At 42.1% G+C, this 24071-nt stretch overlaps 2 protein-coding genes across 2 annotated transcripts; one reads left to right on the top strand and one right to left on the bottom strand.

Moving 5' to 3' along the window:
• Positions 1-147: 147 nt before the first annotated feature.
• Positions 148-11338, bottom strand: LOC131103998 (transmembrane protein 163a). Its single transcript, XM_078796804.1, has 8 exons — positions 11122-11338; positions 10625-10744; positions 7158-7201; positions 6996-7087; positions 5367-5463; positions 2381-2492; positions 2162-2303; positions 148-1811 (listed from the first exon to the last, which is right to left on the bottom strand). The coding sequence occupies exons 1-8, from the start codon at positions 11321-11323 to the stop codon at positions 1751-1753; spliced, it is 870 nt and encodes a 289-aa protein (XP_078652930.1). The 5' UTR covers positions 11324-11338; the 3' UTR covers positions 148-1750.
• Positions 11339-12381: 1043 nt separating this feature from the next.
• On the top strand, positions 12382-23430 carry LOC131103997 (cyclin-T2-like). Its single transcript, XM_058050646.2, has 9 exons — positions 12382-12622; positions 13084-13165; positions 13254-13382; positions 15801-15861; positions 18099-18161; positions 18545-18590; positions 20252-20415; positions 20476-20546; positions 20617-23430. Exons 1-9 carry the CDS (start codon positions 12465-12467, stop codon positions 21616-21618), a joined length of 1776 nt encoding a protein of 591 aa, XP_057906629.2. The 5' UTR covers positions 12382-12464; the 3' UTR covers positions 21619-23430.
• The last annotated feature ends 641 nt before the right edge of the window (positions 23431-24071 follow it).

The raw sequence follows: 24071 nt of genomic DNA, 5'->3' as shown, positions 1-24071 counted from the left end.
CATTTTAGTAGCATAATGTTGAAATATGAATGAAAAGTCATATATGAGAGGCAAAATGGCAAATAAAGTTGGCATTTTTGGAAAATTATGTTGCAGAAAAAGGAAATTTACAATAAGAAAGTGGAAATTATTTTTTTTATAAACAGCTGTAATTTTATGAAAATAAAGTCGAAATATGAAGAGGAAAAAGTGCTATTCTAACAAGAAAAAAGTTGCAATTGCACAGGATTACGTTCATTTGAGTAGCATAGAGTTGAAATATTAAAGAAACAAAGGGAACATTTTCATTTTTGGAAATATAATATGGTAGTAAAGTCGCATCACAGAAAGAAAATTGGCAATTATTTCAGAATAAAGCTGAACTATGTGGAATTTTTTTTTAAAGCAAAGTTCATAGTAATCTCATTTCATTTTTCAGTACGTGGCTCTTGGTGGAAAAAGTTTGGACACCCCTGTATTCGTGTGGCAGCTCAATGAAAGGATAATACTGGTAATTATATTCCAAAGTGATTTATATTAATTTAGCAGCAGTGTTGTTTTTCCAAATAAAGAAACCACTGGATAATTTGGATGCTAGTGGCCGATAATAAGTAGAAGGGTATCCGTTATTCCTGTAGCACTACTGGACACATCATGGTTGTTCCAGCGGTTGTATAAAAATAGCATATTATTCATTCAGCCTTTGATTTGCCTTATTGAACTTTTATCTTTGCCTAGAAACAAATGCATGTTCATGGCGGTCTATTTGCATTTACCACAGTGGCTTACAAGAAGATATCTCACATCTATCACGTTTTTACTTCTGCTTTAATAAGATTTAAAGGAAGCAGTGGTATTGTCCTTTCATTGGAGGAGGCAGCTGATACCGAGCGTGGTGTGGCGTCTACCAGGAAACCAGGAAAGCTATGAATTAACCATTCTCTTTTTTTTTTGTGTCAAACTTCTGCATCATTTTTTTGTCTGATGATAATGTAATTGCGTTCTTATGTTCACAATTCTCCATGAATAAGAGGAATATGTTGTTTTTTTTTTTATAAACATTTTTTCTGTGACAAAAGGCTCTGACTGGTTAAACATTTATGGCGTTTTTGTATTTTGTAATCATACAAAACTAATCCGAAGACATCACTTATTATCATCATTATCATGCAGAAACAATTGAATACATTATGTGCTTGCAGATAGACAGTTGCTACTACATATTTAACAAAATAATCCTTCATACTGCACAGTGTGTCAACTAAATGCCTAATGATCCTAAAACCCACTGTTGGATGATGTAAAAAGCACACCATTAATTCTGCATGTACTATATGTCTGAGTCCTTAAGCCAAATCACATAAATGCAAACAAATACCGCTCATCCTCAGCTTTTGCAGTACATGGACAACATCCAACATGTTGACCTGCCACATTCGAGGACTCTCGAAAACATGGGAAAAATAAACACGTGAAGCGTGCAGGACTCCAGAGCCCTACAAGTCCAAGCTGCTCTGTCTCAGCATCGTTAAAGTTATAGTTAAAGTACATTTTAGGGGGTTTCGTACCCCCCCTTATGTAAATCATCACCACTGAAGTTGATGTACACTGAATTGTAAAACAGGCAACTTCCTCCACAAAGGATGCTGGCATGGGTGCACGCAGTGTTTACAGTGTCTCAAGAAAGGGGGCTGGGGGGGTGCTGTGGAGAGCTTTCAGCCCCTCCCACCTTATCCGCATCTTCACTGTGAGCCCGTCGGACTGCTGAGCGTTACTCAAAGCGCTCGTAGTTCCTGGTTTGTCTCACTCGTGGGATCATGTCCAGCAGCAGTCTGGAAATAAAAAGTTGATCATTGATTCTTTGCCAGTAGTACACTGACAGACAATAGAAACTGGATTTTACGCATATGAATCATTTGTTTAGTCATTTCAAAATAAAAAAAATTAAGAAAAGAAAATGGTAACTGCCAAACACAACGTCACAACGGTCAATACCGGGTTGACGCAATACCGTCAAAAGCATCTACTATACCGAGTGCCTGGACATGTTCATGTGATATGATGCCGTTCACTGGACTAACAACACTGGCCTTTTGGGGGTCTTTATATAGGCCTTACAAAAACAATCCACTTGATTTTGCAATACTGGCCCTTTATGAAGACCTTCCACTCTTCCACTCACTTGACTCCATAGGCGAAGATGATGAGCCCAATGAGGAAACCTATTGTCCCATCCAGGTACCACACCTTTGGCTCGTGCTTAAACACCTCCGCACTGACAAGGATGGAGAAACCCATGACGCCTCCCACCAGGGAGTTGAACCCTTTGAAAAAAAAAACAAAACTCATGCTTATTGCTGCGATCCCCTCGGTGTCCACTTTTCCTGAGCATGTTGCGTACCGTCCGTGATGAGGGCCCGACTCGTGAGCACCTTCCCCAGCATGAACTTGATCACGCACAAGATGATACAGACCACGCCGCTGACGATGGAAACGCTGAAGAGGAAGTCATCCTTGCAGGGAAAGTAAGATTAGATGATTAGCCAAAGTCTGGGAATAAAGTCATAAATGTACAAGACAAAAATACATACATTTACGAGATAAAAAGTTGTAATATTACCCTTGCCAAGACCAAAGGTCACATAAATCCCCCCTTTCATAGCTGTCTCAGGCAATGCCTGATATGATGGAGTATTAAAATCTGAGATTTTGTCAGAAAGTCATACAACTACAGTTATAAGGCATTAAAACTCAACAAAAACTCAATTCTGAACCACCAAAGTCACTTCCTGTCCACACGTCTGGAAGATTTATTTATTGCAACACACACAAGCATGAGTCATATTTATGCTTGTTTTATCTGATTATGTCTATTATATTGAGTATTTTTTTTATTTTATTTTATTTGGGCTTGTGATCAGATAGTTGTATACAAATGTAAATAATGGAAAGTTATATTTTGATTGATGTAAGAAATGCACTGTAATGTTTCCGATATTTGCCCAAATAATTATTATTATTATTTTTTTGTAATAGCAGTGTAAATGTGGGGCGGCATGGCGGACGAGTGGTTAGCACGCAGACCTCACAGCTAGGAGACCAGGGTTCAATTCCACCCTCGGCCATCTCTGTATGGAGTTTGCATGTTCTCCCCGTGCATGCGTGGGTTTTCTCCGGGTACTCCGGTTTCCTCCCACATTCCAAAAACATGCTAGGTTAATTGGCGACTCCAAATTGTCCGTAGGTATGAATGTGAGTGTGAATGGTTGTTTGTCTATATGTGCCCTGTGATTGGCTGCCAACCAGTCCAGGGTGTACCCTGCCTCTCGCCCCAAGACAGCTGGGATAGGCTCCAGCACCCCCCGCGACCCTCGTGAGGAAAAAGCGGTAGAAAATGAATGAATGAATGAGTGACTCTAGGGGTGTTATTTCATGTCTTGAGGGCTCTAATAGTCTTAAAAAGGCAGTAAACAGGATTTCTATGCTATAACTATGAAAATATTTTACTTAGTGCAGAATTTGCACTTAACAAAGTCAACAAGTGAAGACTAACTCACCATGGGGCCAAGGAAAGTTGCGAGTGCCAGCCATTAGAAATATTATTGAATTTGACCTTACCAGGATATAAGGTAGTTCCATCAATGTGTCATTTTTTTATGCCCTCAAGGGCATTCGGACATAAAAGTTTCTCCACCAAAAGTTGTTTTGATTCGGGACATCTATGCTGTCGTTTCAGTTTTTGTCAAAAAGTTTCCAAAAATTCCACAGAATTTTTTCCATAGAAAATGAATGGGGCATTTTTCAAACTTTCAAAACAAAGCAACCGTGTTCAATGCTTCATTGTCAGTGATTCTTAGTCTGAAGATGGAGCCCCAACAGTGACCTTTTGCTTATCCCAGTTCAAAGCTTTGAGCTTGAGTTGGCATTTGGAATACACACCCCCCCCCCCAGGCTAGGTTTTGTGACCAGAAAACCTGTGTAGAATGTGAATTATGCTTGACATTTATTTTTGACACTTGAAGATCCTTCTGTTGTTGTTGTCTTTTGGCTTTTCCAACGACATGATTTGTTTGGCTTAGTGGGTATGGTTGGATGCCCTTCCTGATGCAACCCTTCCATTTTCTTGTACAGTACTACTTGTACTACAATACTACAGCGTGTATTAAATAAGTATATATCACAAATAAATGGGAAGTGGAGATAAACTGCACTACACTTCAAGCCCATTCAGGTGAAAAGTAAGATTTTGTGGCAAAATGGCCCCCAAATGTAAAGTGATAACTGCCTCGACTTCCTCCACTGCATCTCCACAGAGACGACCATTACCTGGCAACCGGGTGGAAAATCTATTTGAAGAAGTGTGAATGCTCTGGAGGCTTCACACCTTGTGTTTTTGTGACATTCTTCCCCTGCCGCCGACGACACCAGCACTTGATAGAATCATAAAGGACTCAAATGCACCACAAATGATTACCAGAAACGGGGATAAAGAAATGATTTGGTCGTGTGATTACGCTGTCTTGATCCTGTTATGTTCTTCGAAGTTGTGTAGTTGGGTTTTGGTGAGCATACACGACTCTTGTTGACTAGCTGTTTAGCTTCCTGTGTCATACAAGTAAACACGGGTGACTTTTAAAGGGACATCCAGATCGACACGTGGTAATCCTTGTAATGGAGCAAGAAAGTATTACAGTGGTACTTCGGTTTTCGTAATTCATGTTCCCAAAAGATCAACAAAATCCAAACAAATATTTCTCCGGATATACATGCAAAAAAAAAAAGTGTGAACGTGTGTCTTCTTGACACACACACTCACATAGTACGGAAGCAATATGTGAAGCTAAGAGAATATACATCAAGTTTAAATATTACATGTGGAGTACCCCAGGGGTCAATACCGGGACCAGAATTGTTCAACTTGTATATCAGTGACATGTGTAAAGTGACAAAAGACTTAAAGTTATTATTATTTGCAGATGATACGCCTAATTTTGTTTTGGGGAAAGCACACAAGAGCTAATAAATAAAGTCGCAGGTGCAAATCTCTGAACCTAAGTAAAAGTAGAAAATAATAAAATAATTTGGTAATGGCAGAAATTAATTTCTGGGGTTCATAACAGATGAAAAAATGACCTCCACGACTCCAACGCACGACCCCCATGTAACCCAAGTCGTAAAACACCGAGCAGATGAGTTAAAAATAGAAAACCAACAGTGTGTGTTTGCCAAGTTCAACAGATAACATAATCTGCAGCGTATGCTGGGCGCTGTCGTCTAAAGCTGTCGTCCATCTCCAGTTTGGGATTAAATTGTGACCCCTTCCACATGCTGCTAAAATCTAAAGTGCTGCTTTTATCAGCCGCTGGTGTTGAAATGTCTGCTCTTACCACTTCAGGAAGCAGCTTGGTGGCCAGGTCATGGATGGCTTTACCCAGAATGCACATGGATGATAAGATGAAAATCACACCCAGGATAACACAGGCTCTGTGGCGAGAAATGATGGATATTAATAATAGTACGACAAGCCCTACGTAGCATAACAATACAGTGCAACCTCCAATTTGTAATGTTGTGCCGTGAACATCCATAGCAACGCTATTTAGTTGGATATTTTGAATAGCCTTGCTTCAACTAAACAATGGTGCAGTACTTTGTAGTGGTACATTTGGACTGGAGTGGAGTACCAATGGAGATTCCTTGACATTTGAATCAATGTGATTGTTTCCATTGTAGCAGTTATTAGCCAGCTTTTCATAGAATTATATTGAAGGTGAATTGTTGCCCGATTTTTGGCGCCCCCTGAAGGCCATAGAGAATCTGCCTGTATTGCCTCACGTGCCAGGAGGCTCTGCTTTTTAGAACAACACTCCCAAGTTTTGGTCTGATGTCATTCAGCAAGACTCGTACCACTTATATACCCATAACCAAAAGAATTAACTCCTTTTTTTGTGCTTTTGTTTTAGCACAAGGTTACCAGTGAAGGCAAATAATAAAAGTGTGATGATAACCACAGAACAGGAAATAAAACCGTTAGTTAGCATCAATAATTCATTCCAAAAAGTCCGACTATGAATGAAACAGACAGTAGCTGAAAAAATAATGTACATAAATCAAATTAATCCGTTCTAAACCAAACCTGCTAGCACGAAACATTTTTATAGTTTTACAATCACAGTTTTAGATGCAGTAAACAATCCCAAATGTATATAATTAAATATACATAATGGATGAAAGGGATAAATTAACATTTAAGGTTACTTTTACCCTGATTAAAGACATCATTGTTTATATAAGTGTTCCCAAAGACAGGATATGGCAACTAGACACCACACGGACACACCACCTTCTTGTTTTGCCATGGGTTATTTCTTGACTTCAATCATTTCTCAATGGAACCAATGAACCAAAAGTTTAAAGCGCTAACGTTTTGATGAAGAAGGTGAAAACACCATTGAACTGAACTGACTTCCTGATGCCATTTTGTTAGCTTCTTGCTAGCTCAGGAGGTTTTGTGATTAAGACAATACACAAAGAACAATACATTAATAACACAACAAGACACGTGTATATTATATGCTAACTGGAAGCGTGAATTTATGATCAACAATCCGGTATGTCCTAGCGAAGGATGCTAACATGACAACAAAAACATTTAGGTGCGGCAGTGTTCCTATTGTTTAAACAGCTCAAGCTTGTTACCATGGCAACCACTTGTCATTCAGTTCTCTCCACAGACATGGCAGATGATGGTGCCGGTGCTGAGCAACTCTATTCAATGTATGACACTACATTTCACAGCCATCAAGATAAAATATGGTGCAAACGTTTGACCCAGTCCGAGCAGGAATTGATTGATTCATGCTCTTTCCCGCCTGCGTGTGTACCTGAAGTATACTTTATTCAATAAAGCAATTCCACAACATCGTCATTCTTCACATTGATGCTCGGCTATAATTCGTTCCAATGAGCCAAAACTGAAAGAGGTGAACGATGATAGAACAACACCGCATACTTACATGTATTCCCGATGAGCTGAGTGGACGGCGGCGGCGTTGCTGTAGCGCCACAACACGATGACAGAGGATAGGACATCCAGCACCGCATCAAACTGGAGGCACACAAATTAAATGTGAACATCTGCGTTTGCGTCTTTGCATATTTGCAAGAAGTTTGCTCACCGCAAATCCAAAAGCAGAGGCACTGTGCCGCATGATGGACACGGCTGGAAAACATCAGAAGAAGGGAATGAAACCAGTTACAGTGACATTTTTTCCCACTGGATATAATGTAAATCCAATTCTAAACACGCAAAAATTCATTCATTCATTCATTTTCTACCGTTTATCCTCCCGAGGGTCGCGGGGGTGCTGGAGCCTATCCCAGCCGTCTTCGGGCGAGAGGCGGGGTACATCCTGGACTGGTCGCCAGCCAATCACAGGGCACATATAGACAAACAACCATTCACACTCACATTCATACCTATGGATATAAACAAAATATAAATTTTATCGAGAATAATTATTGTTTAACTCACAGATAAGAATGTGAAATAATTATAACTGACAAATGGATGGAACGTTCAACCTGTTGCGATAAAATTCAATAGTGTTTCTCATCTTCTTTATCAACGTGCGGGCCCCATGGCAGGTTATTTACCACTCACACTCAAACAAACTAGTTTGTTACATATAACGCTGTAAGAAAGCTGAGAACATTCATTCATTCATTAATTCATTTTCTACCGCTTTTTCCTCACGAGGGTCGCAGGGGGTGCTGGAGCCTATCCCAGCCGTCTTCGGGCGAGAGGCGGGGTACACCCTGGACTGGTCGCGAGCCAATCACAGGGCACATATAGACAAACAACCATTCACACTCACATTCATACCTATGGATATGAACAAAAAATAAATGTTATTGAGAATAATTATTGTTTAACTCACAGATAAGAATGTGAAATAATTATAACTGACAAATGGATGGAACGTACAACCGATAAAATTCAATAGTGTTTCTCATCTTCTTTATCAATGTGCTGGTTCCATGGCAGGTTATTTACCTCTCAAACAAACTAGTTTGTTACATATAACGCTGTAAGAAAACATATTCAAGAATAAATCACATGACAATATATTATACTCATTTTTCGACCCTTTGTGGACTCCTATAGAGCAACTACACACAATAACCCACACAGAAAACTTTCTAGATCTTCCTGAATCTGCACCTATTACAGCTGTATGTATGTTTCTATTAGTTCCTAGAAGTCCCAGAATGCATCGTGCTTGTCCTCCAACTTTCTACCCAGCTGTTTCTGTGAGCCACACAACAAAATGCTTTGTGCAATCCTAGACACCTGCAATGGAGGGAGAGGGAAAAGGGAGACAGGAGGAAGGAGGGAGATGCAAATGGTAGTGGGCTGGGTTTCTCTCCTGCCTGGTTTATTTTTAGTCAGGGCCACTGGGGGGGACCAGCAGCCCCTCCTCAGCCATGCAGGCGGGAGCTCTCTTTCCCTTTCATGCTGCAAAAATAGCAAAAGAACCCCTGTTTCTTGCTCCTCCTCCTTTTATCATCCCCTCCATCTTGTTTCCTCTTCTGTTTCATCATGCATTACTCAAAGTGCAACCCTCCGATGTGAGAGGAAGGAGGCCTGCGTGAGCATAATTTAGAAAGTTGATGCATTTCAACCTGCTTGAAAATGTCAATATATTAAAAAAAAAACTATTCTGTAATGTGCAGCAGTGGTCTACATAAGCATATTGCTAAAGGAATACCTTAGCACTGTGTTATTTTGTATTTGTACTACATGTCATTACATTCAATTCTGCAAGTGGTGTATAAAGTACAACCAAGTACAACACATCCACTGCAGGATGCATCAATTCCTCCATTAAGTCAAACCTGACAGCTGCTGAAATGAAAGCAAACACTGAGTGGGCGGCGCTGTGTTGCAAGGTGTAACACACACACACACACACACCTCAAATACAAACAAGGAGAAAGCAGGAAGCCCATGAGGTTTGCTTGTATTGTGTTCACTGCATGTGAAGGACAGCACAGCGGCCTGAAACGTCATTAGCTGGACGTCTGATTCAGATATGTCTGTCTGCTCCTCCTCAATTCCTCGTACCTTCATTAGGAGCCAAGGGGAGAAATGGCATAAATGAGTCTGCGGCTGAGCCCGCCGGTGTCTAATTGGCTCCTGGAACATACCCCCCCCATCCCGTCCTGCTTGTAAAGGCTGACAAGCGCAGCAGGAGAAGACAGGATAAAACACCATCCTCTGCCCTTTATTGGCTCCTTTTTCCATATCGCTAAACCACTTCTGCTGTCAAGACATTGATTTTTTTTTTACCTCCACCCCCCCCCCTGTCGCTTCCCCTCCAATTCCTGCAAAGGATGTGCTGGATGTGCGGGAGGTGAAATTCTATGCACCGGTGTGGTAAAGCAAACACTGCATGGCTGCACATGGCACGTTTCACACACACTAGTGGAGCAATGCTAATGTTTGACGAAGTGTGGAGCTGTCAGTTAATGGCAGCAGATGGTGACAGGCTACCATTCCAACTGGTTATATATTCCATTACATTACAACTCCATTTTTGATTCAGTGGACTGTGGACTGATGGTTAGCATATCAGCCTAATGGATTTGAATTAGGGGAGTCCGATATTGGATTTTTTGCCAAAAGCCGATATTGTCCAATTTTCAATTTCTGATCCCAACATCAGCTGATACATGACATACCTCCTGATAACGATATTACATTTTTATGCTGATATCAGGCCGAGTTTGAATCTTTGTTGGAGCGTTTCTGTGTGTTGTTGTGCGACGGATTTCCCCAAAGTCCATACAGTAGGTGTAGCATCTCACAAAAGTGAGCTCACCCTCACATCTCTGCAAATATGTTATTACAGTATATATACTGTACGGTGTTGGCTCATGAAAGGATATATCCTTTCATGAGCCAACACCGAAAAAAAACACATTGATGCAGCAGCAATTCTTTGCCATGAGGTGCCATGTTGAACTTCCAGAGAGTGATAATTCCGAATTAAACAAACCTACTACAAAGTAGGCAGCAGACAGTGTACAGCTTGGACAACTGTAAATTTGCTGTCCTGCTCAAAACAAGCGACATCAAAAATCAATAAATGTATGGATGTAAGACATGAAGAAGACAAGAAGTCTCCTACAAGACAGCAATCAGGGACAGTGTCCTTGTCAAGATATGTCATGCCACACATAGCCACAGCAATTTAGAATTCACATGACATGGAGGCCTGCTCTGAGACAGACTGGCCCACTGCTCCTACTGCCTTATCGGGACAGGAAGTGGACAACATGTTTGAAACAACATCAGCCCAACTCACTCCAACACGTTCTACCTCCGTTCAGTATCATTCTCAGACCATTCCCCGTGACCAAGAATGGAAATCACTAACATCTAAGTACAAAATGCACAAACAAACACAATTTTCTCACTTTGGTTTGAGGAATTTAATGCCTCTTTTTGCCTTGAGAGTCGCGGTGGACATTTGGCATTTTGCTTGTGCATGGACCACACTTGGATCGAACATAAGCGACACCAAGATCAAGGTTCATCATTGCTGTCAGTAAAAGATCACTTCCAAATTCTACTACTCACTGAAGGCAGCGATGGCCAGGATGATCGTCGCACCGATGGATGCCCATGACACCCACAGCGCCTTTTTGCGGTAACTTTGTGCTTCGTGTGGTTTCAGGCGCATGCTGCTCTCCAGAAGACCTGCAGGCAAGAGTACAGGGCACTGTGAACCACCATTAGACAGAACTGGAAGGTCTGGTAAGTTTGTGTGCCACTGTGGTGGAAGCATCATAATGATTAGCCCGACTGTGTACAATACAGTAGACTACATACATTGATTATACGGTACGTCTATGTCTGATTGTACACGCACTAAAGTACAAAATGTCAATTAAACAATATTTTTGGGGGCGGGGTGCAAAAAGTGATATGAAATTACTAAATGAAAATACCACCTACATATATGTATATAGTATATTCCAAGTAAGGCGTCTTTCTTCCTCAAGAAAGGTTGTTCAGTGTCCATGCTATACATGGTTTTCATGGTTTTACGCACCGTGATAAAGCGCAAACTTTACCTCCGTCCTCTATGCTCTCCGTAATCCTCATCTCCTGGTCCATCTTGAACAGTTCTCCCTGACCGTCGCTGTTGGCCTGCTGATCTTCTTGTTGTTTTTCAATGGGCTCCTTCTCCTCGCACTGACTGTTTCCCGCCGGGGGCTCCTCTGCAACAGCCGGTTCCGGGGCGGAAGGTGAGTCGGGCGGTTTGGAGTCCGTCATCTCGGCGCTGTTTTTTTTGCGGCTCCTATGAGGAACTCCAACAATGTCTCAACCGAGTGAGAGGTGCGGACCGAGGCAGACCCGCAGGCGGGGAGGGGGGGAGAGGAGGGGCATGGAGACACCCTGTCTACTTGCGACACATTACGGCATCATTGCTTGTGCTCATTTGTAATATACAGTAGGTTTCTTTTCTTTGACATTCTACAATGAACAAACAATAAAAGTTACACACTGTTCATATCTTTAAGATAAATGTACAAAATATGCAAATATTTACTTATTTATAGGTACACCTGTGCAGCCATGTTTATTATTACGAGTGTAGTTTGTGCTACTGTATATTGTTATTTAAAGTCAAATCAAAATGAAAAAGCACAACCAGCACAAAAAAACGTCCACAAGACAAAAGCTTTCCAGGTGCAGAAAGTGGCGCTACGGTGATAAAACGTCACCTGGCCTCTAATGACAACATGCTGTTCAAGTCCACGTGACCCACCACGCCAATTCATGTTGCCATAGCGACCTGTCCTCGTGGGTAGCAACCCGTTACGTCACGTTACGTTGCCGCCTCTGTCGTCACAACCCCGGAAGTGTCAGCCCTTTCAATTCGCTGCCGCTACCGGTCTCTGCTTCTATCTAGTGGCAACAAACAAGTATGGCAGGTCAGAGTGGTTCTAAAAGTGCAGTTTTGTGTTATATTGAAATATTTTGTTGGAAGATACAGTTTGATAGTGATACAATGATACAATGTACAATGAAATGTGTCAGTTTGTACATATCACAGCTACAATTCCAGCGGTTATTTCGAGGAGTAGCGTTGATTAGTTGTGGTGAAGTGAATCCCAAACATTTCCGCTTTAGAATTTCTTGAAAGAAATAACACATTTTGCTAATGTTATTTTTGAATGTGAACAAACAACATACTCAGACCGAAATCGTTCAATGTGGTGGAAGGAAAAAAAGAATATGCTATTTAACATATTTTAAATGCTTGTTTGCACTACCAGCCGCTAGAGAGCACTGTGATTTAGATGGCTAACCGGTTTTGAAGCAGCTTCGGCCCTTCTTGACGTACTTCCGGTGCTCCAGTCACCTCGCTCCCTCCCGATGCTACCCGGTCGGGCTTGGCTGTCGGAGCGTAATGGCGGTGCACCGGGGTCCCTCAACGAAATGGCTTTTCACCCGGGAGCAGCTGGAAAACACGCCGTCTCGACGCAGCGGAATCGAGGCTGACAGGGAGCTTTCTTACCGACAACAAGCCGCCAACTTAATCCAAGACATCGGCCAGAGGCTCAACGTGTATCCTTATAAACTACAGACTAGCTGTCCTATTACGGGCTAGCTTGAGTTAGCTTTAGCTTATGCAATTGTTATCACTTGCACAGTTAGTTCTTTCTGTAGACATACTTTAAAAGTAATACTTTTAGGTTTTCATACGTCATTTCGGTAACATTTCCACGTTCAGTACACAAGCGGTGTCACCTCACCTAATAGTCCCCAATTTGCCCGTGGCGATTGGGCCTTTACGTTAGGTTAGCTTTTGTTTTGCGCCAGTCTTTTGTTAGCTTACAGAGTAAGGATGTAGTCGCCTTTTGACGTAATCGGGAATGGTTCAACCACTTGTAATTACAATCTATTTCTTTTCTGTCTGCTAAATTTAAATTGTGAGGCTTCGTGTGGGTTTCTAACGTCCATGTGCTAGGTCTTTGTAACCGTCGTCATGTCGTCATCAGACCCCCACCCCTTAACTGTGCACCCAGCTCTCAACTGATCATCAACACCGCTATAGTATACATGCACAGATTCTATATGATTCACTCTTTCACCAGATTCCATAGAAATGTAAGTATTTCAGGCCGTTGCTATTTTCATCACAGACACCACTGCTAATGTCAACAAGGTACTTGCTCTTTTTTTTTTCAAATTGCAGATTATTGCCCAGACAACATTGTTCCTGGCGGCCAAAGTTGAGGAGCAGCCCAGGAAGCTGGAGCATGTCATTAAAATAGCTCACGCCTGCATTAACCCCCAAGAGCCTGCTTTAGACACTAAGAGCAATGTGAGTACACACGGATTATACTTCCAGTAAAGGAACAAAAACAATTGCATTATTGGATGGCTCCAGTAATGGACAAGTTTATTCTAGACTAATCAATCCTATAGTATGCAGTTTGATATATAACTTATATATAGAGACTGCCTGAATGATGTCAGAGACATTCTCTCAAGGTGTAACTAAAGCCCATTTCACTGCGCTGCACCCAGTTGGGTTGCCATAGCTGTGCATAGGCTCTGCTCGACTCTGTTAGGGCTGGTCAGTAAACGGCACAGGACACAGACTCTCACTTAAAGATTACCTATTAGGCTTTTCCACTTTTGTGACCTATAAATGTTGTTACAATGTCGTCTTATCTTGTTAGACAATGCCGAAGTGTCAGATAATTAGGGTTACGCATTTGGAAGTGAAGCCTGAAAGACATTTTGAATTTGAGTTTTTTTCTAACACTGAGTCCTACTGACGTCCCTGCAACCCGGACGCCTTCATATGGACATGCCTAGGTACACGCTGGACGTCGGTCCTCCGCTATGTTGCTCAGCACAGAGTAACGCTTCCGGGAAATGGTTGTTCGGGTGTGAGTGAAAGCTAATTTATGCTTAAAAGGCAAGCATAAGGCAGAAGTGATTGGATTTCTGATTCCCGGTGAGCAAGAGGAAAATACGGGACTTTTTTTGTAAACATGGGCAAAGCTGGACTATCTGCCAAACTGTTGCTGAAGTTCGGCGCCTTTCCAGCGTCTTGTTGAAAAGTCAGTAAAGCAAGCTGTAAGTAACAATTTATCAGTGTCTTAACAGTATTTATTTTGTGCAAGTCATCGGACAAAATTAGCTTGGCAACTGTCCGGAAGTCCTCCGAAGCGCTTGAGAGTGTGACCACTCTCAGTGGAGTGTGCGTAACAGGAGGAGGGCCAGAGTAAATTCAACAGACCGTTTGGGTCGGAAGGAGGAAATCCCTAGAAACTGCAGAAAGAGGTGCAGAATCTGGAAGTTCTAGAAAGATTTCCATGCTGGTTATTGTGTGTAGCTGCTCTTTAGGAGGCCACAACTCAATACGAAAGGACGGAAACGACCATAATCGTCCCCTTCAAGGGCAAAAGGCTGCTTTCATGTTACCATTTTTGCTCCTTTTTAGTTGTATGTTTGTTCGATTTCCCCATTGGGGCAACCCCTTCTGTCAGGTAGTGCACATCAAATGAACTGACCTACAACAGCCAATCTTAGTACAGTTTCAAACTAACTGGTTTAGAAAATAAACACCCACTCTTAAACAAATGAACGTTGGACCCTTAACAGTATTGAGATCGGTGACTTACATAACACGTTGGTTTAGCATGCTGTCATACTCGTTGAAGACACTGTCCCTTCAAATGTATTGAGCTATGTGCTGGTGCGATACAGTGTGTAGGTTGTCCACATAAATATTGTTGCATTTAAAGACCAGTTTTGCTCCATGTGAGTTAGTATCACTGTTGGACCCACTGGGTACCATAAAGACTCGTGTGCTGATGTAAACATAAAACTAAGTAGATGCTCGTGCCTGTTTCAGGGCTAAATTGTTATTATGACTAAGTTATTAGCTCACGATTAATTGGTGGCTTTGAAATGAGGTATAGCTAGTTCCCTCTGAGTCAAGTGTCTGGATGGCGTTACGCTTGAGGTTACGCTATTTATTTATATAATTGAAGCATTTAAATGACTTGCATGTCCAAAAAAATCTGTAAAAAAAGGCATTGTTTTTGGACTAAATTTGTACGTATGTGTTTTTGAAAGTAACCTGTATTAGTAAATTGGATTACCATTCAAGTATTCACTATTCAGCTCACCAAAAGACCTGATCTCAGTACTGTTTTGGAAACAATCTGGCTTTGCAAGATAACAATTCACTCTCCATCCATTTCAACTGACAAGTGACAGTTTGGCTGTTAGTGGTGATGTAACTACTGGTAGTATACGGATGAAACTAGTGATTTACACATGTTGGTTCAGCATGTTGTCAAACATGTTCAAGAAATTGGCTACAATGTCTCTTTACCTTGGAATTTCAAACACATGATATTGACAAACACATTCATTGATTTGGACCACACAAATGGAAATGCATATGTGAAAACTCTCTTTTGCTGCCCCTAAATTCAATGGTTCCCACATCCGGTCTGTACCTCACCGCATTACATGGTCAGTAGAACTTGGGGAACTACAAACGGTCTTAATACTGCTTACAAATAAAAAATGATGGAGATGTAGGTTATTATTGAGCTTAACTTTGCATTGTATAATATAAACTGGAGATGTACTTCCCCAAATTCCCAAGACATATACACATGACAACATTACGTTTTTGTATATGGACAGGCGACAATCACTATAAAATATGATGTGTCTATATAGTGGGTGCTTTTCATTGCTTGATGTTTTCCAGGCATTCCAACAGCAGTCCCAAGAGCTTGTATCACTGGAAACCATTGTACTGCAAACGCTGGGTGAGTCCTCCAACTGCATCACTACTCTCAGGCACAATATTGTAATATGGTTGTTGGCGTTAGATTGAAATTTTACAAGTCAATGTCATTAATTTCTGAGCGTACCTTCTGACCAGCTATGCAAATGCCCAATAATAATTTCCACCGCTGACCACCGTGGCCTTCAAATATTGCAGTGGTGAATGATGTGAAGTATTAGACTTGAATTTCATTTGTGCCGTCGTTTTTAATCTCATCAGTGTCATGGCTCACTTGGGCAGACGTCAGCGTATGTACATGCTGAGAGCACACCACCTGGCTCACTATTTGTGCCTCCCCGAAACCATTCCCTTTTGTAATGTAAAGCTCTTACTTTTACACCCCCGCCCTATTGTAACAGATACTACCTTTGTACTGTGCTATGGGTGTTTTTAACATTCTTTGGCAAAGTTATGGCTTTTGCAACTTTCTTTGTCGTAATTTTTTTTAACACAGAGAACACTCAAATACACACAGCTCGAATACATGGCCAAGTGTTATTCTTCAGAAACTGTAGCTACGTTTACACTGCAAGTCAATTCTAATTGTTTTTGTGGCCTGTATCGCAAATCTGCTATATCTTGCCTCCTTCCTTAATCTCCTATGCCGGGGTTCCCAAACTTTACCAACTCAGGGCCCACTTGAAATTGAAATTCTAAAAAATGTCCGCGGCCCACCTCTGTCCTATAGAATCAGAATCGCCTTTATTGTCATTGTATTGCATACAACGAAATTTGAGTGCAACTCCACAGTGCATTTAGTAGAAAGTAAAAATGAGAATAAGGAAAAGGATAAAAATAAAACAAGGAATAACAATATAAAAGTAGCAGGTGCTGTTCAGAATAAGTGTAAATATATGTACATAAACATATATGTACATACACTATAAACAGTACATAGACAAAATGCTGCATTCTCAGAGCACTTAACTTATTGTTATTATTATTATCTGGCCCAACACTTGTAAAACCAAACGATATGTACTCACTGGAATATTTCCAATGACACCTCTTTTTTTGTTTTCAGAGATTCGATTTGATTATCGTTTTGATTTGATGCTTTTTCTGTTTTTCCTTTTACATCTGTAAGCCACCGCTCCATTTTCCCCGCCACTACATATAATGTGCTCCTCCGTTAATGACCCCCTGGCATGATGACTACGTTCCAATCATAAACTGTATAAGGTTCCTAAAATATTGTGACAAGTCAATAACACTTAATAGGTTATTACTTGGACCTATAAATATATTTTTAATTTGTGCAATAAATATTTTACAATAAAAATAATTGTAAAAATAATATTTGTATAAATGAATCATATTTTTAATGACCTCTCATGGCCCACCTGCAGTACCACCACGGCACACCAGGGGGTGATTGGGAATCACTGTCCTATGCAGACAAATTTTTTGTTGAAGAATATATTGACTCAGGCCGCATAAAATTCTTGCAATTGCAACTAATGAGCCACGTGTTAAGCATTGTATTCGCATTGCACACAAATACAAGTCACTTTTTTTGATAATGTAAACTACTACATAAAAAAGGCAGATTTGAACATAAAATCTGAATTATACATCAAAATAAGGCTTTGAATGTCAGGGTACCGCACAATACGTTCCAATTTGTGATACGTGGCTCACAAGCATGATTCATGACTATAAATAAAAAGCACTGCTACACACAATAATAGCAATAAGTTGTTTTAAATAAAAATGGGGTTCATTTGGACAAACTTAGCTTAATCTGACTCTAATCTGACTTTTGTTTTTGCAGGAATCAAACATCTGCTGTTTTCACAGATTTTCTTTTAAACCTGAATACTTTCTCCTTATGACATATTTCTACATCTTTAGCGTTTTTTGCACGAGAGACCAAAAGATGTGATGAGTCAAATGCACAATGAAAAAGGAGTCATTCCATGTGGTTTAAAGCCATAAAAACTGCCACAGGGTGGCAGTAGTGCATTAGAAAAGAGCTTGATATGGCTCTTTTTCCAAAAGCACTTCACAGCAAGGTGGAAGTGGAAAAGCATGGGGGAGTGCAGCATGCAGAAGGTTACCATTGAAGGGAAATTTGCTGAAATGTGCTTATGTTCTGCTGCAGATTACTAAAGAACCAAATAAGGTAGAAAAAAATTGGAAGCTAATTGAGGGGATCTTTTTTAAGAAAAATGTCTGGTGATGAATAAGTTAATTGTTCTTCCTTTTTTGTTGCAGGTTTTGAAATTACAATAGACCATCCACACACAGATGTTGTGAGGTGTTCCCAGCTTGTACGAGGTAAACTCTTCTTTGCATGCTTTTCTCACTTTGCGTCTTTATGATCGATGAGTCATCCTTGTAAAAGTGAAACCTTTTCTTAGTGCCAGTCTCATTTTGGAACCAAGTTTCTCATCTCCAGCTGCATGACTTGTAACTGAAAAAGCACATCAGTGCCGATGTCGAGATATCAGGGGTGTCACGGCTTCTCCACATTCAAAGCTTCTTTGGTAGCAATGGTGCCAAAGCGCTTGGACAATTGAACTGAACAAATGCATTAAGACGCCATTTGATGATATTCAAAGTGAAACCATGACGCCCCCTCCCAAAAAAAAAAAAACATGACTGTGTTGTAGCAACTCATCAACTGCCTTCTAAAAACAACTTTCTCCTTCCTTTTGCAGCAAGCAAGGATTTGGCACAGACATCCTATTTCATGGCTACCAACAGGTTATTATCCTGTTCCCATTATTGCACTGTTAACGGCACTCTATACCTTCCTGTTCTGCAGGATGCCCTTTCATGTGTCCGACACCTTGTGTGCAGAAGCGGCCAGGCTCCTGTGTGCTGTGTCTAGTACCAGGGCTTTGGCACAGAGGGCTTGAATGCACAGCATGGGATGTAGTGGTGCCCTTTACCTCTCCCGGTTGTTTGGTACAGAGTGCATAGGCCTAAAACACTCAGATGGTAGCCTGAATAGAAAATGTCATTCTAGTGTTTAGCCCTCATCTTACTGGGCCATTTTACACCCCAAGTGAGAGAACCTTTACCCGCTAAACTACACTGCAAACTGAATGTGGCTTCTCTAGGGTGCATGGAGTTCTTGCAAGCAATATGGTGTGCTTTGACTGCTCATTCTGTTTGTGATTTTATGTTTTTGATTTTCCTTTTTTTTAAGAAGTTGAACACATACATGGAAGTTACCTGTAATATTCTCTTTGTAGGAAGTTGTGCCAACAGTCAACGTCAGTGTTTAGTCACTGGGTGCTTTCACTGTAGGCACCACAATTGACGCCTAAAATCCGGGATTTGTACTGTCGAAGCATGCACCTGCAGCGCAACTCTTGAATCAAGTGTTCCTCCTGCCCTTTCTTGGTGCCCATGACTTGGTGTGTACATGGTCGTAGGCACAGTTTGAAGCTGCCCTAAATTCTTAAATGATAGTATCAACAGCTCTTACTTTGTTTGGAAGAGCCTTAAAGACTCCTTATGTATTGGCCTTATAGGAAGTCCAGTTTGCAGTGCAGTTTGGGGGGGCGGGCGGATGAAGGAATAATCCTTTAGAAGGCTTCATTCGTGTTCTGACCAATAATGAGGTTGAGAAAGACCATTTGTAATGTTGTGAGGTGCTTCCCCCACCTTTTTAAAGTTGTAATAATTGACTGAGCATGTCATAGCGGCATTGAGGAACGCTATTAGTTTACCAGCCGAATGAGGTGAGGGCTTGTGTACATGATGTAGCGCTAATAGCTCAGTGATGAAGCTCAAGCCTTTGTTTCCACCAAACAGTTCAGTTGGCTTTTGTACGCGTTCCACTTCTACACGTTCCCAAAATACGCAACTTCGTACATGACGGGGCAGCGAGGTCAACACGGACACTAGTGTTTTGATCACGGCTGCACAATAACCCAAAATGGAGCCAAAGTTGTAAGTATTTTTTGTAAAGGAGGTGAGAAACACGATAGAATTCAAGAAATAACCTCGAATATTCATTCATCCACTAACTTTGTTAAAGAACTACAGCGTCAACCTGTGATGACATCATTTGCAGGCGACGGACCCGACTTCCGGTTCCTGTTTCCATGTAGTAGCAAGCTGCTAACAAGGACGTCTTATGATCAGAAATACACAGTTGTACTCATGCCGTGTATTCACTACTCGACAAGACACCGTACCAAATTGTACAAACAAACGACACTAAGAGGGACGTACTCTAACTGAGGTTGGCGCCCTGCTCTGACAATACAAAGCCAGATGAGGCTCGACTGTGAGCTGAAGAGTGCTGCTTGGTGGAAACGTAGCATCAATCTTGTGTTTGATTGAAGATGTCTGTTCTTCTGTGAAAAGCGGTGATCTGATCTTCTCCCTGTTGTTCTCGTCTTCCCCAACAGTTTGCACCTCACCACGTTCTGCCTGCAGTACCGACCCACAGTGGTCGCCTGCGTGTGTATCCATTTAGCGTGCAAGTGGTCCAACTGGGAGATTCCCGTGTCGACCGACGGCAAGCACTGGTGGGAGTACGTGGACCGCACGGTGACGTTGCAGCTGCTGGACGGTAAGGACTCGACTCCGTCCTTCAGATGAGCAATGAAGTCACGCCACTGTTTGTTTGCAGAGCTCACGCACGAGTTTCTTCAGATCCTGGAAAAGACGCCCAGCAGGCTGAAGAGGATACGAAACTGGAGGGTACGTGGATGTTCTCTTTGGGTCGTTTGCTCCGCTGGCAACATTCCCATGTTCAATGCTGTGCTTCCAGGCTATTCAAGCTGCTAAAAAGCCAAAGACAGAAGGTTCAGCTGGGGATGCCTTCCAGGGGACTTCTCTAGAAGGCCTTCCCGGTGTCGCCAGCTCCTTCTTCCCTTCCACCTCCACATCTGACGCCACAGACATGTCCTCCCTGGGCGCCATGACGGGCTCCTACGCATCCTACCAGCCACTCGGTGACCCTTTCGCTCAGCCTGCCCATTCGGACTTCACCATGTTGAAACACGAACACAAAGTCACCGCCGGCGCTGCTGGTAAACAACCACTCGCTGCAAATGCTGCGCCTTTTTCACGGCCGCAGAAAGTCTTGACTCTGGAAAAGTACAGAGAGAAACACGCGGCAGAGCTGGCTCTGCAAAACGGCATCAAGGAAGAGGCCGGCACAGACATGTACGCGCCGCCCGCCGCCACCACATCGCACCACCACAAGAAGCGCTCGCAGGCACTCTCGGGCAGTCAGTCAGGTGACGGCAGGCGAGAAAAATCCAAAAAGAGTCGGCCGCCCGTGTCCTTCACGGAGAATGGCTCGGCCACCAGCGAGGAACTCAAGATGAGAATCAAAGTTTCATCGGAGCGCCACAGCGGCTCTGATCAGGGCAAAGATAAGCACAAGGAGCACACGGGCCACCGCCACTCCAAACACAGCCACTCCCACCCGTATTCTCTCAGTGCCAACTGCCGCGTGGACGCCGCCTCTGTACCCCTGCGGGCTCCGAGCAGCCACAGCGGGGACGGTAGCTCGAGCTCCTCTCGGAAGAGGCCTCACCCCGATGGCGGCCACCATCACCACTATCACCACTCGTCAAAGAGCAGCAGGAGCTCCAAGGCGGCCATCAGCTCGGCTCACTACTCCGAGAGCGGCCAGAGGATGATGGAACACCACGGCCATGATGGAACCAACGGCCTGTTGACAGCCAATGGCCAACACACTGACTACAAAGACACGTTTGACATGCTGGACTCTCTACTAAGTGCCCAAGGAATGAACTTATAACCTCAGTGTTGTCCACACGACCGTATTACCATGTTGAATAGACTTTAAAAAAAAAAAAAAGATTTTATTTGTCTTAAGTTATGTGAATTCCGCATCGCCCACACTGCTGATGGTTCTCGTGAAGCTGTCGGATGTAACGGCGTTTATGCATCAAACTGTGTGCGACAAGGGACATGAAAATGTTCACTTCATGATTTTAACGTGCATGTTTTAAGTCGCGAAAGGGAAGCCGCATAGCTAGTGCTTGCAGCCATAAAGACAGTTTACACACACTTAATTTATGTATTTTTTTTTAATGTTCCACTGAAAATCTCAGGTCTTGAACTTTTTTAATATAAGAACGAATCTTTGGGTTTCGTACCTGCTTCTGTGGAGAAACGACACATCGTCCTATTTAAGACAACCAGGACCTTGGTACTCCCCAGGGACCAGTCTGCTTTTTAGTTTTTAATCTTTTGTCCCTTAAATGCCCCCTTCCCACCCTCCAAGAAAAAAGCAGCATCTTGAGCTCCACATGCAGACGCAATTAGCTCCACGATTGAAGTTTACGTGACATCTGTGAAAAGTGCATTTCTGATCCATCGACTTACATTGCAAGAGGCCTTTTGATTGTACCGAGTTGTCCGAAAATACCAACGTCTGATTCCAGGATGGTGTAAATAGGACTGCAGTTCACTTTTACGGTTGTTGGGTCGATGCCTTCGCTGTCTTTTGGAAATCTAGAGCCGACTATTGATGAACTTCTCTTCAATTTGTGTATTGGGAACCCAAATAAAGGTGTAAAAGTGACTTGTTTTGTTAACCGTTGGTACAAAAACGAATATGAACCCACTGATTTTCTTAGTGTGGTGAGTTGTCGAGGCTTGCGATGGGATCAGCCGCTAAATCCCCAACCAGGCAGAATGGTTTTCAAATTTTAGATTAAAAAAAAACGTGAACCATAGATTAACTGTAACTGGCCTTTCTAATACCAAATAAGTACAGGTGTGATGTCTATGAGCTATAGTTCTATGTTGGTTTATGAAGCTTCTCATTATGACATGATGGGATGTATATTTGTCTTGGAAAGCATCTCATCATCCATCCCTCCCTCGTGTGTGCATATCTGCGAGCTGTGGGCGTAGACTTGGACTATGATGCTTCGCTGAAAATAAATCCTCAGCCTCCCACTCGTGTGCCAAACCAAGTCCAGATGGTTCACTTTTCACTTTCATGATCCTTCTGCTAAAAAAAAAAAAAAGATTCCCATTGTCCCCAAATTAGAGGCTTGGAAGTGGAAATGATTCATCAAAGTCTTTTTTGTTGTTCTTATTTTAAATGCTCCCCCTACAAGTGAAGTCATGGTGCAAGTGTTAACCTCGCATGTAAAGCCTGGGATAAAGCAACCTCTTCCTGAATGTAAACACTGAAATAATCTTCCCTTTGCTGGTGATAGTCATCACTCCATCAGTGTAGTCGGAGACCAGTTAGGCTCCACTTTGATGCCACTGTGCAGGCGGCTGCTGGTAAACAGGTTGTTTTATCTTCCACATGCAAGCGAGGGCTTAAATTCAATGGGGAGTAAATCCAATGTTATGAGGCCAAGATTAAACCATCTGCATGATTTGGCGGCTCCTCTCGCATTCACTTGCCAGGCTTAAAATATATGCAAGATTTTATGCTGCCGATACCGATCATTGATGAGTGAAATCGGCTGATACCAATGATGTCATGATGTGCTATATATATCGCTATATTGACTGTTACTATGGTACCCATTATGTCATTGTATGGTCATATCACCTTGTACTTTGGTACATGACCAAAAGAATAAAAAAATATTAAAAAAATATAACAATTAATTAAATTAAAAATATATATGTTAGGAAAGCAGGAAGTGAACAAATGTAACAGTTACTGATTGTAAAAGTACCAGATGGAGGGGTAGGATTTAATAAGCTTAGCTTCTTCCTACTCCTCTTATACTCCAATCCCAGCTGTTTTCAGGCAACCCTGGACTGGTCGCCAGCCAATCACAGGGCACATATAGACAAACAACCATTCACACTCACATTCATACCTATGGACAATTTGGAGTTGCCAATTAACCTAGCATGTTTTTGGAATGTGGGAGGAAACCGGAGTACCCGGAGAAAAAAAACCCAAAAAACGTTGAGAACATACAAACTCCACACAAAGATGGCCGATGGTGGAATTGAACTCAGGTCTTCTAACTGTGAGGCCTGCGTGCTAACCCGTACATCCGATTTTACAATACATTTATATCTAATTGTGTCGTACAAAGTGACCACAACGCTACATATGACTTTTGTTTCCCCATTCCTGCCCAATAATAGTCCGATGTCGCCACCAAACAGCAATCATTTATTATTGCGTGAAAAATAAAACGGTGGTCAGGGATGACTCAGCGACTCCTGGAACCGAACATAACGTTTGATGCGGGTCATTAGCGG

This window comes from Doryrhamphus excisus, linkage group LG15 (genome assembly GCF_037039965.1).
Source record: "Doryrhamphus excisus strain RoL-2023G ecotype Guam linkage group LG15, RoL_Dexc_Guam_v1.1, whole genome shotgun sequence".
NCBI classification, from domain to species: domain Eukaryota; kingdom Metazoa; phylum Chordata; class Actinopteri; order Syngnathiformes; family Syngnathidae; genus Doryrhamphus; species Doryrhamphus excisus.
The sequence above is the reverse complement of the archived record's forward strand: the minus strand, read 5'-3'. Positions and strand labels throughout refer to the sequence as shown.

Coding starts and splice junctions, on each gene's coding strand:
- LOC131103997 (XM_058050646.2), top strand. CDS start 12,465: ATGGCGGTGCACCGGGGTCCCTCAACGAAATGGCTTTTCACCCGGGAG. Junction 12,623..13,083: donor ATCGGCCAGAGGCTCAACGT/GTATCCTTATAA, acceptor CTGTGCACCCAG/CTCTCAACTGATCATCAACA. Junction 18,162..18,544: donor GTGTTCCCAGCTTGTACGAG/GTAAACTCTTCT, acceptor TTCCTTTTGCAG/CAAGCAAGGATTTGGCACAG.
- LOC131103998 (XM_078796804.1), bottom strand. CDS start 11,323: ATGACGGACTCCAAACCGCCCGACTCACCTTCCGCCCCGGAACCGGCT. Junction 5,464..6,995: donor TCAGCTCATCGGGAATACAT/GTAAGTATGCGG, acceptor TTCTCGCCACAG/AGCCTGTGTTATCCTGGGTG. Junction 2,304..2,380: donor TCGGGCCCTCATCACGGACG/GTACGCAACATG, acceptor TTTTTTTCAAAG/GGTTCAACTCCCTGGTGGGA.